This window comes from Rhinolophus sinicus, linkage group LG06, assembly GCF_036562045.2.
Source record: "Rhinolophus sinicus isolate RSC01 linkage group LG06, ASM3656204v1, whole genome shotgun sequence".
Lineage (NCBI taxonomy): Eukaryota > Metazoa > Chordata > Mammalia > Chiroptera > Rhinolophidae > Rhinolophus > Rhinolophus sinicus.
The window spans coordinates 135,844,552-135,863,972 of NC_133756.1; the positions used below are offsets into that span (position 1 = coordinate 135,844,552).

General features: G+C 35.4%; 1 protein-coding gene across 1 annotated transcript; it reads right to left on the reverse strand.

Moving 5' to 3' along the window:
- Positions 1–16,711: 16,711 nt before the first annotated feature.
- FANCF (FA complementation group F) lies at positions 16,712–19,207 on the reverse strand. Its single transcript, XM_019742587.2, has one exon. The coding sequence runs from the start codon at positions 19,179–19,181 to the stop codon at positions 18,102–18,104; it is 1,080 nt and encodes a 359-aa protein (XP_019598146.2). The 5' UTR covers positions 19,182–19,207; the 3' UTR covers positions 16,712–18,101.
- Between the last annotated feature and the right edge of the window lie 214 nt (positions 19,208–19,421).

The window sequence follows — 19,421 nt, forward strand, 5'->3', positions numbered from 1 at the left end:
AAGAGTTTATAGCTGAACCATTCCATCCATTTTACATAATGACTTAAAGTAACCTTTACTTATGATGTGAACCAGTAGGACAGCAAGGTAGAGAGACTTTCTGTTACTGATTCAATCATCTGACATTCTACGCACAGAAATATTCTTAATGAAAATTTAGATGCAGCCCATGATAAACACCTGTTGTACATGCCCCTACTCCCTCATCCCAGTGGGGTTGGCAGAAGTCAATCAGAAATACCGAGCCCCAAGGTAGTCTCAGAATCCTCAACTCAGCATTTGAGGCAGCAGTCACTTTCAATCAAGTAGAATTGTCGCCAACCCAGTTGAAAATCAAACAGTCCTATCTTTCCATTTGGATCTCTCTCTTTATTAAAATTCTTGTTGGGTAAAGATATTTGGTTCTATTGTTGATTTTGATAATTTACTACTCTTGATAATTTTGATAGTTTATGAGAATAATGAATCAGATTCAATAGAGAAATACTTTCATTGTAATTCTCACATGATTTTTGTCCTTACGCCTGTTATGAGTTAAATGGAAGGTTAAGAATTTAATGAGTCGCCCTGTACTGTTTTTTAGTATTCTATATTGAAAACAAAACTTACATTAAGTTATTTTTTATTTTAAAAATATTTTTATTATTCTTTCAAAGCCAGAAAAATCAGTTTTTTCTTACTATATTAAAATTAGTAATTAGCAAATATTTATCATGTAAGATTGTCTGCTTTCCAAGGCTCTTAACAGCAAAACATCATTTGCAAATACCTCAGTACAGCAAAGTTTAATATGAGGTTTCAGCTTCTTCAGGTTTTTATCATTTCAGAGATGGCCCTTAAGTCTCTCTCTTTTTTTCTTTTTTTCTCATTTGCTCTTATCATAGCATTGCCTTTCCTTTATTTTCAGTAGTTATAGACGGGGTAGGGGAACTTGATAAAGATTTCAGGGCATTCTATTTATTTATGCAATAACAAATATGTTAATAGGTAGAATTTTAAGAAAAAAGAATACATCAAAAAATAAAACCTTACTTGATTTAAAACTAGATACATAGCTAATACTATATAACTTAGGGTCTTGGTTACATTTCCACTGTCAAAACTAATTATTTATTCAATTTTGTTAACCCTCTTAGTTTTAAGCTTTGTAGTTATAACTGGATGAAATTGCTTTTGATAACTTTCTGTAAAGCAACTCCAAATTTCATAATTTTGTATCCAGACTTGGTTCTTTTGATAAATAGATTCTATGTATTGAAATAGACATTTATCAAAATTTAACTTAATGTATGATTAAGTATAGCATACGATTATTATACACTGATTTGTAAAATTTATTGTGTGTATTTACTGGACATATTTATAATGAGGACATACCTCTCATTCTGTATTGCCAGCACAGATACTCAGCAGTTTTGAGAATCTTAACTTTTTGATTAGTGAAATAAATACTGCTAATAAAGTTAATAACAAATAAATTCTAGGAAATGCTAACTGTGTTTCCTTGATTTCGAGTCACATGTTTAATGTGGTGGTGAACCTTTCAATAAATGGCTTCATGTAGTTCAGGAAATAGAATAGTTGTAGAACCTGTCTTTCACTTTTAATACTTCACATAGTCTTCTTTAGCCACCTCTTCATTCTAGGAACATGAAGATGTAGCCAAAATTATGTGTAAACAACACTCACACTCAACACTGAATCATAGTGATGAATGCTCTGTGTGGCTTCACCAAAGAGCTGTTTCAGTAGTTAAAATATGAAAAGAATTGACAAGTGGTATATATCACTGGAAATTTAGGACCAAATTTTTTCAAATTCTACACTCTATTACTCATATATACTCAGTAGAAACCTATCATCTCTCACATAATTATTGTTCTTTCCTAGAAAACAGACATATTGACTAGAAAAATTACTCAAAAGCAAAATATGTGTAGAATAGAAAAATAAATCTTATTAACAATATCTTTATAAATGAGGACATATAGTCCGAATGATCTATTACATTAGATATATTTTAATATGCACTCAAGTCTCATTTTAAGTATTATTTGCATTGCTAAAATGGCTTGGTAATTTTTTCCATTAAGAGCACAATTAAACCAACACAGTGGAAACTGACTGTCATTAATTTATGTAAAAATATTATAAAAGCTAAAGCTTAAAAGATAATATATCAATATATAAAAAAGTGTTTCAGATGGACTCTAGGATATTTATTATATTAAAATAAATAAAAACAAAGCAGCTTCATTTTAATTAATAAATGTATATACCCATTAAGAGACTGGAAAATGTGTCATTTCTTCTGCAAATAGCCTAGGGAAATAGATTTGATTCAATTATTGAATTAATGTAATTATATATATATATATGTATATATATATATATATATATACATATACACACACACATACATATATACATACATGTTAATATTTTTGTCATTATGGAACATCTCATCTTCACAAAAAGTTCTATTGCTCATCGCTGGTCTAGTGAGTTGAGAGAAATCAGCTATAAGAACTGGAAGGTATTTCTCTGAAGTCATAGTCTTGCATATAAATAATTCAAGATTTTCCTTTTAATCTCCTCAATATTTCAATGACAGAGGCAGTCAATAAGTAATGTCCCCTGTACCTTTCTGACAGATGTGACATGTGGTTATTTTTCTGTTTCTTTAGGGCACGTCATATGTTCTGTTCACCATGGTACTATACCACTAATTCACAAGATTTCATCACTCTTTTACACTCAAACATTTTACTGTGACTGGAAATCTAATTTTTCAACTTGGTTGATGTAAAGTAATTACTTTTCATCATTACATGCTGCCAAAGAACAGGAACCTGGATTAGATAAGTCTTACTGGTATTGCGTGGCTCCACCATGAGAACAACTATATATACATTAGCATACTCAATGCTTTTTCCACTATAACTCAATATGAAGTTTTCCTGCCAAGACCTGAAAACTCCTTCTGGTTTCATGAGTTCTCTCTTTGCAAATGCCTCCTCATTATGATCATTTTAAACCTTCTTTCTTTTGAAAGTCTTACTTCCTTCTATTCTCACTTCCATTCTCAGATAGAGTGAATCACTATGTCATGTTTTTCTCTGAGATCAAGGCCATCTACCTGTGTTTTCACATATAAGTTCTGTAGTACCTTTTGCTTTCACACATTCTTGTCTATAATTGTTCACTCCCCTCCCTGATCGTGTAACCTTAGAGAGCTTATCTTCTGCTCCAAAGTGACTTTTCCGCCCATTGGCTTTAAATTGTATCCACTCTTATTCTTTCCCTAATATCTTAAAGCTCTCCTTCTTTCCTAGTTCCTCTTTATATCAGATAGAATTATATGGTCACAAACATCACAGATTGTCCCTGACCAACAGATGAAAAAGAAAGTTTATTGGAAGCATATGAATTTCTCACAGACTTACAGGCATAGGTGGAAATATACAGGAAATGGTGAGAAACCAGGATGCAGACAATTACCTCAAGTCTGTCAGAACACCATGATTAAGGTGAATCGATTCCGACCACTTTTTTTCATATTTTGGTCTAGGGGAGAGCAGAGCACCTTAACGAGAGCCCCCACTGAGCTGTATACAAAGGGAAAGTGTAGTTTTCCTACAGCAAAAGCAGGATGCTGTTACCTGAAGAGGCACTGCATGCTATTATAGAAACATAAACTACAAATCTCCTTTATACTCCCCCATCAAACATGCACAAAATCATTTTAAATACTCACAAACACACCCTAACATACTATCATATGCCTCTTACAACTGCAATTCCATACTAATATAAATCATTCATTGAGAATTTATCATATGCAAACACTATTCTAAATATTTTATGTGTATTATACTATCCTTACAAGGACTCTGTTGCTAAGTACTGTTACGATCCTCATTTTCTTCAGATGAAGAAACCAAGTCTGTTGCTCAACAGTATCCCAACCTGCATCTACCCGATTCCAAATACTGGGTTCTGAGCAAATAACATTGTAATATTTCTATTTGCAATGAATTTTTCAAGTCAGTCAGTGGTGTACAGTTTGTTTTCTGTTTTTGTTACATTCACACATTCTCTTTAGCATTCTAAAAACTTCTGTTCCTCACAAACCCTGAGAAACCACTGGTTCTCAGTTTATCAAATAACTTTTCTTTAGTCAAATCCAAGGCAGTTGCCATTCCTCTCAACCTTCTGTTTCTGGATGACACCTTGGACCATCCTCTTTTTAAAATACTCTTTTCAGTTTTTGTGACATCATGCCCTTTTTGTCATCCACACATCTACCTGTATGTCAACTCCTTCTTTTGCATCATAATTCTAAGTGACTCCCTCAGCATATGAGATATAAGTACTGAAGACAAAAAGCCCAAGGCCAAGGACAGAACTTTCATGCCAACTTTCTTAGAAAGCTAATCAAGTTTTATGGCCACCATTTCTCAATGCTATTTATGTCAAATGCTATATATTTATTTCTAACTCTTTAAATTGTAATTTCATATTTGTAGCTGTCTGCAGAACATTAGCCTTTCAAACTTATATATAAAATATATCTTAATTGGCTTTCTTTGGGAATACTCTTTTCACATGCACCATTAGGCTGCTAAATCCTGTCAACTATTTAACTTATTTCAGGAATTTTGTCCAGATCATTGAAATTGCCTTTTATGTAATGAAACAATGATTGCTTAATTAATATTAGTCTGACATTTTCTCCACTCTGATCTCTAGGACTGCATAGCTATTCTGTTAACTTCACCCAGCAAATCTTTACCATGGAGTGGAGCTTAGAAGAGATTTTAGCAATCATGAAGCCAATATCTGGTATCCTTTCTGAGTCATGATCTTCCAGCTCTGTGCCCATAAAATTTCATCATCTTCCTGCTAAGGATGGGTGTGTGTGTATGTGGGGTACAATATTGATGTATATAACCTTGACTAAGTTAATTAACTTTCAGTTCCTCAGTTTCTTCATCTGAAAAATGAGGAGGAGGATGTCATCATTCTTACATGGTGCTGTGAAGAAATAAATTAAATGAATAATCAAATAAATGAACAAGTAATCCCAAAGAGTAATAAGTGCTATGATGAAAATAAGACAGACTTATGTAATAGAGCAAATTGAGCCTGCAGAGGGTGGGGTGGGGGAGAGAGGGGGCTTCTTCGTACAATCAACAGACCCCATCAGTAATTACCCAGCTCAAAGGCTTCCATGTGGCACACAAAAATATCATGAAATATTTTGTCAAGTATCTTGCCCAAATCACAAGTTTGTCTATGGCATTTCCAAGAATATTACCCTTGTAAACGTCACATAAGTGAAATAATCATTGTTTTCATGACTTCTTCTTAGTGAATCTTTGCTGGCTGCTGCTGGTTACTCTGTGCTTTTCAAGTGCTCACCAAATCATCTGTTCAGGGATTGGTTATGCACTTAACAGTAGAAAGCCCAATACTTGTTTCTGTGTTCTTCTTCCTGTGCTCAGATTAGATAGAAAACCCTGGAAAACTACTTTTTAGAATTTGATGTATCTTGCTATTATGACTGTTAAAGAAAAAAATATTCGGATACTCATTTAAATGGTAAGGGATACTTTATTCAAAATTATTGTGATGGGGTATTACAATAAAGGAGAGAGATGGGGCTTAACTCTGAATGCAGCAGAAACAGTCAGGGTTTTATATCCAGCTAGCAGAGGGAGGGGGTAGTGGGTGGAAAATTATAAGGAGGCAGTGGGTAAAAAATTACTACAAGGAGGAGACATCGAAGACAAAGGGGTTCTTGTTAAACTGGCCTTACAAGATTCTTGCTAAAGTCAGGCAAAGGATTTAGACATCAAAAGTGACAGGATGAAGAACTTAACAGATACCAAGGGTGATCAAGTATCAAGGGTGAGAAAATGACTTAGCAGAACTATTTGCTAAGACTGGACTGAGCAAGCCAAAGACAGGACTGGACAGGGACCAAGATTGAGGTTTGGTTGAAAAGAGGATTCAGAAGTGTCTAACTAAAGTGTAATCAAGGAGAGAGTCTGGTCAACTTGAAGTCACCCATTTTAGTTGTTAAATTCTCTCTGACGTGGGATGGGTACAAAATTAAAAACAAAAAGAAACCAAAAAGAATGATGACTTGCTATGAACTGAACGAATAGCAGTATTGTCGGTGATTTTTTTTTATTTTTTTAAATCACCCTCAACAATTTCTGGACTTGGTTAAAGCTTAGCAATATTCCTCCTTCGGAATAGGCTGAAGACATGCTTATGGGGACGGACATTCAAATAATATCCTATCTTCAAAATGTTTCGAGTGCCCGTTTTTGAAAGTTATAACTATAACTGTTATAACTGTTCTATAACTGTTATTGTTTAAATTATTCACTAATGCATAATTATATCTCTAGGAAGCCATTGTAAAGCAGATATTTTTATTCACACCAAGGTTTCAGAATAGACTATTTAAAGCATAACAAACAAATTTGTATTTATTCAATTTAATGTAAAATAGGATATTTGAGTAATTTTGTACACTTTTATTTCTCTCTCCTAATCCTAACAGGACTACTGATATATATCATAACAGGATTAGGAGAGAGAAATAAAAATAACAGTGTGTATCTTTATGTATTTATTCATAATTAGGACATCAAAAAAGGAATAGATCTATTTAATAACTAATGGACGATGTTAACAAATATATTACTTTTTAAGACATGCCAAAAGATTGCAACTTGCAGTTACAAAAAGGTCACAATCATTTCTACTTTCCTATCAATCTTTCCTGACCCAAAAGAATGTTTGAAAGGAACTTGGTTTAGTGCCTCCATCTCAAAGTTACAGACAAATCATTTTCAATTAACAGATTTAATTATAAACAAAGTATGTTACCCCTCCTTTGTTTTAAAAAGGAAAACAACTTCTAGCAAAATAAATGATCAAAAAATTTGTTAATTATATATAATTATTTATAACTATATACATACACTTATTTTATCATTTAGCCAATTGTCTCTTACTCTGGCTTCTCTCATCTTTGTGCCTACTCCTGTTACGATATATATCAGTACTCCAGGGAGAAAATGTATCTGATTGCTGCACAATTGTTCCCAAAGAAGACATAGATCAGTCACATTGGGTCTACAGATCCACATTTAAAACTCATCAGTCAATGCCCTGCTGATGAGTATAAAATTAATGTGTCTAGTCACCTTGGCAAACAAAGTAATTGACACATTTCATCAGCTGCATTCATAAAGATTGTATTTTTTAAAACAATGTTTGGCCCTTTCATTGTATATAAAAAAAATTGTATATGCTTACTTCTTTAATTCAACAAAAGTACAAATAAGAAAGTGAAAATTAGACCTTATCTTACTGTTTAGAAATAACAATCATTAAATTCAACTAAACTGTCAGGTACTTTTCTATGCATAGATCTATGTGTATATCTATATCTACGTTGATACCTATATCCATATCCACATCTATATAGATACTTATATAGATAAAGAGGTAGATTGATAAGAAAGCAAGTAGACAAACAGACAAAAATAACATACAAAAATGGAATTTAACAGAAAAAGTCACTAAAGTGTAACCTAGTAAATTGCTAGTAAATAGTTCTTTAAGAGATATTAATGATGTAAAGATCCCTCTATGAAAAATATATAACTGTCCGGGTTTAATCAAGAAAACAGAGCCTGTACCGGGTGTTACATTAGAAGGTTGATTAGGAGAAATTTACTTTGAAGAATTAGTTGAAATCGTTACAAAAAGTGAGGCCATTATTATTTAAAAAGAGTAAGAAGTCATCACCATCCAGGAACAACACAGTACTGATTTATCAAGTACTGGAGCCTGGGCTGCCTGGAAGGAGGTGAGACTCCGGAGGCTGTTCTTTGGGAGTTAAAATCACATTGATGGTTATTGCCAGAGATAGTACTCAAAGCAGCGAGAGAGAAAATTAAGTTAGCTTCTCCTTATCCATCAGTCTCCTACCAGGGATTCCCATTGGCTAAACCTAATTGGAAGTCTACGTATAAAGAGGCCTAGGAAATATAGCTCATAGGGATTAGCTCCGTGACTTACAGAGCAGAGCAAGGATGGGGTAGGAAGTAGGCCTGGAAGTCAATAGGCAAATTACCAGTGCTACTCTTTTTAAGAATAGACCTGGAAGCCAACAATATACCAAATGAAAACGAAAAAGAAAAAAATGATTATGAAAAAGAAGAAAGAGTTGGAGACTTTATAAGATCATATTTTAATTTAGGGCAGTACTGATTGGCTTTTTGTTGCAAAAGATGAAGAAATTATCTTTTCTACTTTTTCCCTCCTCCTTTCTCGCCATCTCCCATTTTTCATCAGTTATATATTTGTTACTTAGTCAAGATTTATAATATGCATTATACTTGGCACACACACATACCCATTTAATAGATTCAATACTTATGACCAATCTTACCCCATATTTGTGCCCTTTAATTTGTTCTCACAATTGTTTGAATTTCATTTTTAATTCTTTACAAAGGTTTCATACATGCAATATTTCTGGAGTTCTTGCTTGAGATCTTGCCTCCTTGAGAATGACTGCTGTCATAATATTAAAAAGAAATATGGCTGAGTATGAAATTCATCACTCAAACTTGGTGGTCATTGCTCCATTCATGACTGGAAATGTGTTGCGTTCATTTTAACAAAGGCTCTTCAATTTAGCTTTCATTTAGCTGGATCTCATATATAAGTAGGTTACTTTTAATTTTTTAGGTGAAATTTCCTAAGTTCTTTCATGATTAAGGATTTCTATTTGCTACCTTTTTCTTGACAAAAATATTAAGGCTAGCATAATATTCATCCATTATACTTTTTTTCACCCTATCAGAGAACTATTTATATTGCTTATTTTTCTTGTGGCATGCAATCTTCCTATGGGGAAATGTGAGGCCAACCTGATCTGTTTCTTTATGGCTGACTCACTTTTCCCATTTGGCTTTCTGAAAATTCTTTTGTTGATTCCTGAAGTGCAGTAATTCAATCAGAACATATTATTTAATTGTTTGCCATTAATTTTTCCTTGACTGTGGTATATGCCTTTTCATTCTTTAGTTTTATATTTTTCTTATTTCAGGAGATTTTTTTTTTCTTATATCTTTGAATAGTTTTATTCATTCCATTTTTGGGGTTTGTCTACTCCAAGGACATCAAATACCTGAATGGCCATCGACAAGTAATTTAACCTGCGTGAACTTCCATTTCCTTCTTTGTAACACGGGGGCAATGCTATTTATTTTGCAGTGTTATTGTACTGATTAAATGAGATGATGTAAGTAAAAAGCCTAACAAAGTATCTAACAAATAGTAGATGCCCAATAAATATTAATGTCTCTTCTTCAGGCTCCAAGACCCCCTACCCACCAGTATAATGCTTTGTTCATTTAATTACAAATTGATATTTCCATTAGTAGTATTGCCACTCCTTTGAGAAAAAAGTGAGTTGTGAATGTATGAGTCTCAGTAAGTTATAAAGAACACCTATTTTTAATCTCAGTCCTAAGAATAACCATGCTTTCTTTCCATTCCCATCAAAATTAAAGGTAAATCTATACTGGTTTTTCTATTGTTCCTAAAAGATACATTCCAAATCCTCTTTATTTGTTGTTTTATTAAACCTAATTATATCCTACTATGACATTATAATATTTGATGGCCAGTATTCCTTGTTGCTTCATTTACCCCATCCATTAGTAAGAAACACTTATTTCCTTGGGGAAAGGGAAGATACAACTTAGACCAATGATATCAAATAGGATCCTAAACACATTTTTCAAAACCTTTACTGTGGTTGTTTGTCCATTTTTGAATTCTGAAAACATAGGTGTGCTTACCAACGGTTCATGTCTAGAGGACTCAGACCATAGGGTTATAAAATGAAGTACATAATGAGGGAAGGTTATATGATGACATTTGTCAAGGCTTTCCTTAGAAAATAAATTACAAATATTTTCTGGGATAGCAAAGGAGTTTGAAGAGGTTTTGGAAGACAGAGTAAGAGTGTTTAGACGTGAGCATGAACATCTCCCCTTGCTGTCAAAACCCTAGAGAAATCATAGGAAACCCTTGATAGGTTTGGTTAAACAAAAGTGGAAAGAATTAGGGAGCTTTTGCAACACTCCCACCTGGAACCCTGGCGACAGTGCTGAGACAGCCATGCAGAGTACACCCATGCCATCATGTAGGCATGGCAGGTCTCAAAAAACTAAGGGCTTCAGAGTCCTCATCTCTCTTCCTCTTGAGTTTTACTTAACTTCCACAGGACATTGACAAGGTGTGAAAATTATTTACATGCCCGATAATTGAGAGCCTACATATCAAATGATGTGGCATTGGGGATATATGGGGGAAAACTAATATCAGTAGGGGAATGGACAGATGAAACTGCTATCTGGATGGAGGAGGTGACTACTTCTTATGACAGCCAGTGGCAGCTGAAGCATGGACATATTCATCAGGAAGTGACCCATGCCAAAAGAACAGATAAGTTATACCAGTAGAAAAGTGCGCACAGGTCAGAGATCCTTCCCAAGAAGATGTTAGGATGACATAAAAAGCCCTCCTGAGTTCAGATCACCTACAGAATACAGAAACAGAAGGGGAGGTATTTATCCAAAGAAGACTGAGATTTAAACAAGATATTTTATCTTAAACTGGCAAAATCAAATTTCCTGCTATCAGCAGAAATTAGGGTTTGAGAGCTAAGCTAAGTTCAGTAGGAAAAGAAAGTTGTAACTTTCAACGTGTGATGACATAATGTGAAATTTTAAACTGGCTACCCTACAAGCACATTTACTCAAGAAATAAAAGCTTCATAATTTCCATCGAAAGTCTTACTGAAAAATGGGAAAATTATAGTTACCCACATCTGAGAGAGTTGTTATGAAGACTGAATGCATAAGTATATGCAAAAAAAAAACTTAAAAAGTATTAGATATTTTATTATAATTACTGATTATGTCCAAAATCATGTTGATTTTGATACAGCAACTTGTTTTATACATCCAGGAATTGCATAGGGCAACATGCGTCAACATAATTTTTGGTATCATTTACCCATTTGAGAATCTAATGATTCAATAAAAGTGAACATATGAACACAAAATTTTTGCATATAATTTCAGGAGTTCAAAAATAACTCAGGCCCATTCTTTTAGTCCCTAAAGGTTGGTGGACCCTATGCTGAAAGCCCCTGGTCTTAACATTTGAAATAAATATCTTCAACTAGGGCACTAAACCTTCAAGGAGCTGGATTGCTTTTCTCACTTTTGATAGAAAACAATAAATTTGTCCCTTCAAAATATTTTCTTGCAGAATGAGAAAAGACAATCAACAGACACTAACACCAAAATGACACAGATGTTGGAATTCTCTCACAAGGATTTTAAAGCAACTGTCATATCAATGATTCAATGAGAATTACAAACACACTTGAAAAAAATAGGGAAACTCTCAGTAAAGAAATAAAAGAAATAAAGAAAAAGCAAGTGGAAATTTTAGAATTGAACAACATAATAACATAAATAAAAATTCAATGGAAAGACAACAACATAATGGAGAAGACAGAGGCAAGAATCAGTGAACTCAAAAATAGAGCAGTAGAGATTACCCAACATGAACAAAAGAGAGACAACAGACTAAGGACAAAAATATGAACAAAAACTCAGCAATTTGTTGGACTAAAACAAAATATTTATCATCATGTCATTGGACTGTAGGAAAAAGAGGAGAAAGAGAGTGGGGCTGAAAAATATTCTTAGAAATAATGGCTCAAATTTTTCCAAATTTGGCAAAAGACGTAAGCTTAACAGATTCAAGAAGCTGATTAAATCCCAAATGGGATAAACCCAAAGAAATCTGCACCAAAATATACCATAATCAAATTTCTGAAAACTGTGGACAAAGAAAAAAAAATTAAAGCAGAAAGAGAAAAATGACATTTTTACCTATACGAAAACCTCTTCAAATCACAGATTTGTCATGGATGCCAGAAGGAAATGACAAATTTTCAAATGCTGAAAGAAAAGATATGTCAGCACCAAATTCTTTATCTGGCTATATTAACCTTCAAGAATGAAGGTGCAATCAAGGTATTCTCAAAGGAAGGAAAATTAGAAGGTGACACCAATAGATTGATTACCCTAAAAGAATGACTAAAAGAAGTTCTTGAATATTCATACTCTTAATTGTTTCACTAAAGGAAGACAGTTATTCTTATCCAAATTGTATATATAAGTGAGAACATGGAAATTTAGAGCAGTTGTAGCATTTAACCAAGGTTGCCCAGAGATACTGTTATATGATAAAGATCAATCATAAATGAATGCCAGTTGACAAAGTTTTGAATTTATTTCCCCTTTTCCCCTCAGTTATAATTTAGCTTCCCCACCATAAAGAACACTGTTGTTGTTTTTTTAATCTTCTTTAACTTTCAAATGAAATGCCTTTTAATTGTAATATTGTAATAGTAAATATAACATTCCATTCATAGAACTAGACTATAAAACTGGGTATAATACTTCTAACAAATTGCAGAAACCATATTTTTCAAATATCCTGCCTAAGCTAACGTCTGTAATGACAAACAGTGAAATCATTTTGAATCTACTGGGGCCAATTTACTGGTGCAGTGCACAAGGTCTAGTGTGTCTTACTATAATTAGAAAATGGCGCCTGCTCTCGATTAGTTTGGGTTACTATAGTAATTCCATATGCAACCCCTGCCTGCTGACTAGTGAACTAGATCACGTATCTTCTGTAAATTGCTCGTTAGTCACTTGTAACTTATTTTATGTTCCAACAACAATTTCAAACCAACAGTGTCGGGAGCCCATTTTTACAATTATTGGAAAAACAGTCCAGAGAATGTGTGCCTCCAACCTCATCCCCACTCTTGCCTATTAATATTTATGTAAAATACTGAATATTTTTGAAAATCATCATATTGTCAACATGATTTTTTAAAAACACAAGATAGAAACATACTCTCTTTCTGCCAAGAATATGTATTACTAAATTATAAGATCTCTATCTCTAGAAGACTATAAAATAATTTATAATCTGCATTTTTTCCTATTCTGCATTTTGATAGTGAATTTATTAGTGATACATTTGAAATTTCATCTTAACATTCATTGTGGATTCAAATACAGTTACTAATCTTAAGGTCCCTAATGTGCTTAGATTAGCAAAGAGCTTTTACCTATTTTGTCCATGGGTGCATCTGTATTCAGTGAAAGCTAACAGTGTACTCTTCTTATTCCATTTTGGCATACTGTCAATGCTCATAAATATATGCATAGCCTCAAACCGTATAACTTACCAAATAAGTATTGATAACGTGTCAGATGCTTGGTATAACATTGAATATTTCAACAGCTATCCCACAGAGCTTTGAAAAATTATGGAGGGTAAAATACCCAATATTGACCTACACTCATATCTATACCGCACATATTGCTTTCTAGACATAGTTTAAGAAATGAGAAATTGGGTTCATAACATGAAAATATGTAAACTAAATAAATCAGTTTGTAACTTTTTAGCACATTATAGTATGACATATAAGTAGGTGATCAATGTTTAGTGAATAAATAAATGAGTAAAAATTTGCAACACAAATATAAAACTTAAAGGTTATATAAAGTAAGGAAGCTTTTCGGTGATAAATAAATTTGCCTTTGGAATAAATTTATTTTCAACATTGATATGTAAAACCCAAATTTTAAATACAAATTTCAAATATATCCCTAACATTGAGATAAAAATAGACCTCATTCACATCATAATACTATTTGTATATGTGTAAATGTAAAATATAAACTGATTTTTCACATTTTATATCCCTATGCTTCTACTTCTGAATTACTACATATACAAAATGTTTGAGATTTAAATTCTGATCATTCATGAGTTAAAAGGGTAAAACCACAATAGACTTTAAAACTGTAAGCTCCGTTGAACTCAAACCTTTACCCCAATATTAAGAGTAATGAAGCTTCAAAAGACAGTTGTATACACATTAATTATTGTAATTATTCAAGCTACTTTCCCTTAGGGCCACCATATTTCTAAGCCAATAGGGCATTCTTAGCCCACTATGACAATTAGTATCTGATAAATGATGCTATCGCTACACTTCTAATATAGTGATTGATCATTTCCAATTAATTCCTGAGTAAAATCAATGATTCCTTCCTGGAGCATTTGCATTAACTAATTTATGTTAATATGAATACCCTATGCCTTCAATTCACTAGAGATGGGCCATTCTATTTATAACTGGTTACTACTTTAGAGCTTTGGTATACTGTTTCGGAGCTCAAAAAAATGTATAAAAGAGCTGTAAAGATCAAGTAAAATTGGGCAATCTAACCACAGCAACTAAATATTGACATTGGTTTATGTTCATCCAACTTAAATGCAATAAAGAAGTGTTGGCATATTTTTAAGATTGTTTGGTTGTAGCTTAGAAATGTTACCATATATTGGGAACCCCACTCTGTTTGGATTTGTGCTCCTTGTAGCTACTACTGATATGACTTACGTTTCCTAAGGATGTGACCGTAAGGGTGATGCGCTAATCTAATGTTTGCTCCATTTCTGTTCGTTTACTCCATTCCTATGCATTCATAAATATTTATCAACTATTTAATGTATGTCAGTATAGTGTGAGGGCCTTGGATGTTGAAGCAAAACTGAGGCAGTCATGTCCTCACTGAGCTTATATTTATTGGAAAAGATGGACACACATTAACAATACAATAGGAAAATGGGTGGTCTGAAGGAAAATAACAAAGTGAGATATATTTACATACAGGCATTTTGATAAGAGAACGAAATTAAGCTGAGAAGTACCTGGGTGATAACATTCTTGGCTGAAGGAATAATGAAAGTACAAGTTCTAAGACAGGAAAAAGCTCAGCCTATTACAAGAACTGAAAAAAGTCTGGAATTTTTGGAGTCTACAGAAATTGGCTTAATATAGAATAGCTTATCACTGAAAACAAACAGAAGGTGAAGCATGTGGGTATAGATGCTAGTATCGATAGATGTAGTGGTAAAAGTCTGCATGAAGTTCTCTTCCAATTACTTCAACTTTCTCAGTGACTGTGACTGAGAGTCCACTACTTGAACTATTAAGTGTACGCGTTGTAGAGGTGCAATAGAGAAACTAGCTAATTGCAGTGACCTGGCAGAGATGGGATGGATAGGAGACCATATAAATTACCAGCCAAACCAGAAAACTTTAAGAGAAAAACGGGGACACTTGTATTAATCATGCCAGGACAGTAGGCATAACTCAAATCTGTCCTGAACCAACAAGAATTTACTCAGTGGTCATCCTCACCTATACTAGAAGCATGAGTGGAAATGGAGATAAGGGGAAGTATGCTGATGGAATGGATGTGATAGTTAGGAAAGAGGAAGACTTCAAGGCTAATTCCCAGGTTTCTGGCTATTTACTGAAAAATACATGGGAATAAACAGGCTTATATGGGGATATTAAGAATCCTGTTTTGGACGTTTGGTTTGAGAGATGTGTGAGACATTCAAATGGGGATATTTGTCCTGAAGCTCTGATGAGAGCTCTGGACTGGAGATATAAATTGTGCAATTGGCAGCACACTGGTAACATTTAAAGCCATGGAAATCGATGAGATCACGTGGGATCAAAGTGTACACTAAAGAGGAAGGAGGCTATTAAACTCTGAGAAATCCCAGGAAAGGTTGATGAGAGGAAGAGTTAGCCAGAACATGAGACTGAGAAAAAGCTACAAATGTAAAAAGAAACCAGGATAAAGTGGTGTCACATAAGGTATGACAATAGAATTTCAAGCCTAGTTTCCAAAAGGGAGTGGTTGAAATGTCTAACGTTGCTGAGCGGTCAAGAAACTTGATACCAGAAAAATGTCCTTTTAATTTGGCATCATGGAGTTGATTGGTGACTTTGACATGGCTTATTTCAAAGGAGTATTAAGGAAAGAAATTTGATTGCTGTGAGTTAAAGGGTAAATGAGGGCTTCTACTTTTGGCAAAGCCTTGACTATATTCAGTAGAGCCCCACTGTTACATTTAGATTCTCAATAAAACATGGTTCTAATGCTTTTGTTGGAATTTCAGGAAATAAAGGAAATTTTCAGGTCCCTCCCCTCCTCACCATAGGTATCTATTTCCAAAAGCAGATGCGAGTAGCATGCAAATAGGATTTGGAAACTATGCTTTGAGCAGGCCACAAGGTAGGGAAACTGAAGCCAAAACTCTTGCATTAATTCAGGAACTTCGCCAAAGTGGCCCTACCGTTTCCCCAAAAATAAGACCTAGCCAGACTATCAGCTCTAATGCATCTTTTAGAGAAAAAATTAATGTAAGATCCGGTCTTATATAAGATTGGGTTATTATATTTTATATTATATAAGACCTGATCTTATATAAAACCCGGTCTTATATTAAAATAAGATTCGGTCTTATATTAATTTTTGCTCCAAAAGGCGCACTAGAGCTGATTGCCTGGCTAGGTCTTATTTTCAGGGAAATACAGAGGGTAGTGTTCACTACTCTGATAGAAGCAATTGAAGATGCCCTCAGGGGGAACACCCTATTTAGACACCCAGGTTTTCCATACATTAAAATCAAATGTGTCATGTAACTGACAAAAGGAATTGCCTTTATTCTTCCATTAATGACAAATGCAATAAAAGGATGGTCTGCATAGATTAGACCTAGAAAAAGGAATCAGACCACAGGAAATAAGAACTTGCTTGTATTATCTTAGGAACATCTAGAAAAGTGTACTTGCTAGTGGAACAGTTTATTACAGGTTCTACTATAGAATAAAACATTCTACAAGATTATACAATGCCTTTGCTCTAATTCCATTTCTGGAATTAGAAATTAGCTTTCTGAATATCAATGTTTTCCAAAGAATCTTGCTACCAACTTAGATATGAAAATATCTTGATGAATGCAAAGTTATATCCCTCTAATAAAAATAAATTGCTCCTAAGTTTGGTGATTGGGATTCTGCCACATCTGGTGAGCTTCTGGGTAAACTCACAAAATTAGGTTCCGACACAAACTAAACAAATATTCTAAACTGTCCCTATAGGCAGCCACCAAGGGAAAAATAAGAGAATTTAACTATTTTGTCTAAATACTTCATTTATCAGATGAGGCAAGTGTAACACCAAAGTTGTGATTTATTAACATAGTCAATGGCAGAAACTGCACTAAAATTTGGACCTTCTAATTCAGAAGTTTGCTCTGATTCTTTTACCAACAAATGCTAAATTAATATCTAAAGGCATATATTTGTATTTACTACACTTTAAACAAATTTTTTCTTGTCCTTAAGTTGACGCTTTAAATTACTGTTTGGTCTTTCAATTTCAGAGTAGTAATTTGTAGAAATGAGAAACAAACTTTTTGAATAAGAATTTTAATACATATTGAGAGGCTGGTTAATTGGTTATTAGGTTACCAAGGTCAAAGTCAGGGTTTAACCTCCAAATAGGCCAGTTAGTTTTCCAAATCATTTTTAACAACACATGTTGTTGGTTAAAGAAAAAGCTCCACTGGGGGGGAAGAGTGGGAGGGGAGAAGGGTATAAAAAAAAAAAACCTTCACAAGTAAACCATACTGACAGAAAAAAAGGTGTCTTGTTTGTCACTTTAAAGCTACTTATTCTTTGAAAAGTACTTATCTTTTCAGCATTCTTAGAAATGGAACTTCTAAAAAGCAAACTATTAATTCCATGGCTTTAAAGACACTTTCAATTTTATCTCCTCTATCCAGAAAATCCATGGCACTACTAGCTAATTAGTTTACATATTCATAATTGTAAATTATAATTACACCTATTATAGATTAGCATCTAAAATAATATTTTGGACACATGAAAGTACAGGAGATTTGATGGGAACACTGGAATTTTAATTTTGTAAACCATATATTCAAGTAATCAATAACAGAACATTGCCCATAGAGAAGTGGGGCCTGGGCTGAGACCTGAAGCTTGTATTTTCCCAAATGGAAGATCAGGCACCACTCCCAAGAGCTAACAACAGGTCTGTCCAGATGCTAAGACCAGGGACTTCGAAACCTCCGTCTTGCGCCTTGCAGGACTCCAGGGCAGTTAAAACTTCATCTTTCAGTGGTGAAGGGGCCTGACAGAGGCTTTGAAACCTGCAGTACAACTCCTCCCACGGCACATCTTGGGACTCAGCTCCAACCCAAATGCCTTTCTGAAGATCGTAGTGCAGATGTCGACCCCAGTTTGTTAGCAGACCCAGATAGACCTGGAAAAGGTCTGGATGGCGGCCTGCCACCGAAGTTACCAGCCCGGCTGGGAGACTGCGGCAAAAAGTAGCCACGATATCCGACTTCCTCAGAAGCCAACAAACCAGCTCTTGACTCCCCTCCCCCGGTGTTTTGGGGCTGTCCAGTTCCCACTGCTCGTTGGGGGGCTGGGGAGATGACGATGGCAGCAATAGCGCGGCCGCGATCACCTGCAGGAAGTTGTTGTGAGGCAAGCGCTCCCACAGGCTGCTAAGACACCTACTGGGGGCCTCCGCTTCGGCCCTGCCCACCTGCTGCAGACGCTCCAGCAGCAGCTCTGCCTGAGTCTTTATCACTGAGTCTTCCTGAAGGACCGAGTTCTCTCCAAAGCCGTTCAAACGCAGCATGTGGACAGCGGACCGGCGGCGAGCGAGGAGGGCCAGGCTGCCTTGGAGCGTCTCCTCTCCGGCTTCCAGGACGCCAGGGCCGGGAAAGAGTTGCTGCAGCAGGCTGTGAAAGGCGGCATCCCCGAGAGCCGGGTTCTCCAGCAGTCGCTGAGCGAGCAGGAGGTCGCAGCGCCCCAAGGCCCCAAAGCTCGTCAACCCCGGGACCGAAGCGGGCCCAGAGCCGCCCACCTGCTTCCACTGGTTATGCAGCCGCCGTTCTAGAGCCGTGCGAATGCGGACATGACGGCCAAAGCGCCTGTGGACATGGCGCAGGTAGCCAGCCCACTGCAAGGCCCTGCGCACTGTGGCGGGGTCCCAGCTGCTGACGTGGGTCGTGCGGGACACGGCCAGAACCTCAGAAAAGCGGTCCAGGTGCTGCAAGAGCGATTCCATGGGGCCCGCGTGGTCCGTACTTCCGCTTTCACCCTCGAGACAGCGAATCTCTACGCGTTGATTGGAGTGTCCGTGAAATGATACGCCCATCTACAATTCTATTGGACAGAGTCCCAGTCAATCTGACAACGCGGCTTTAATCCGGGTACCTTCACTCCGGGAAATTTAAACTGGAGGAGTGGCCGGGCGGTTTTACTTTCGCCACAAATATTGCAGAGGCTCTCAGGACCTAGAGAATAA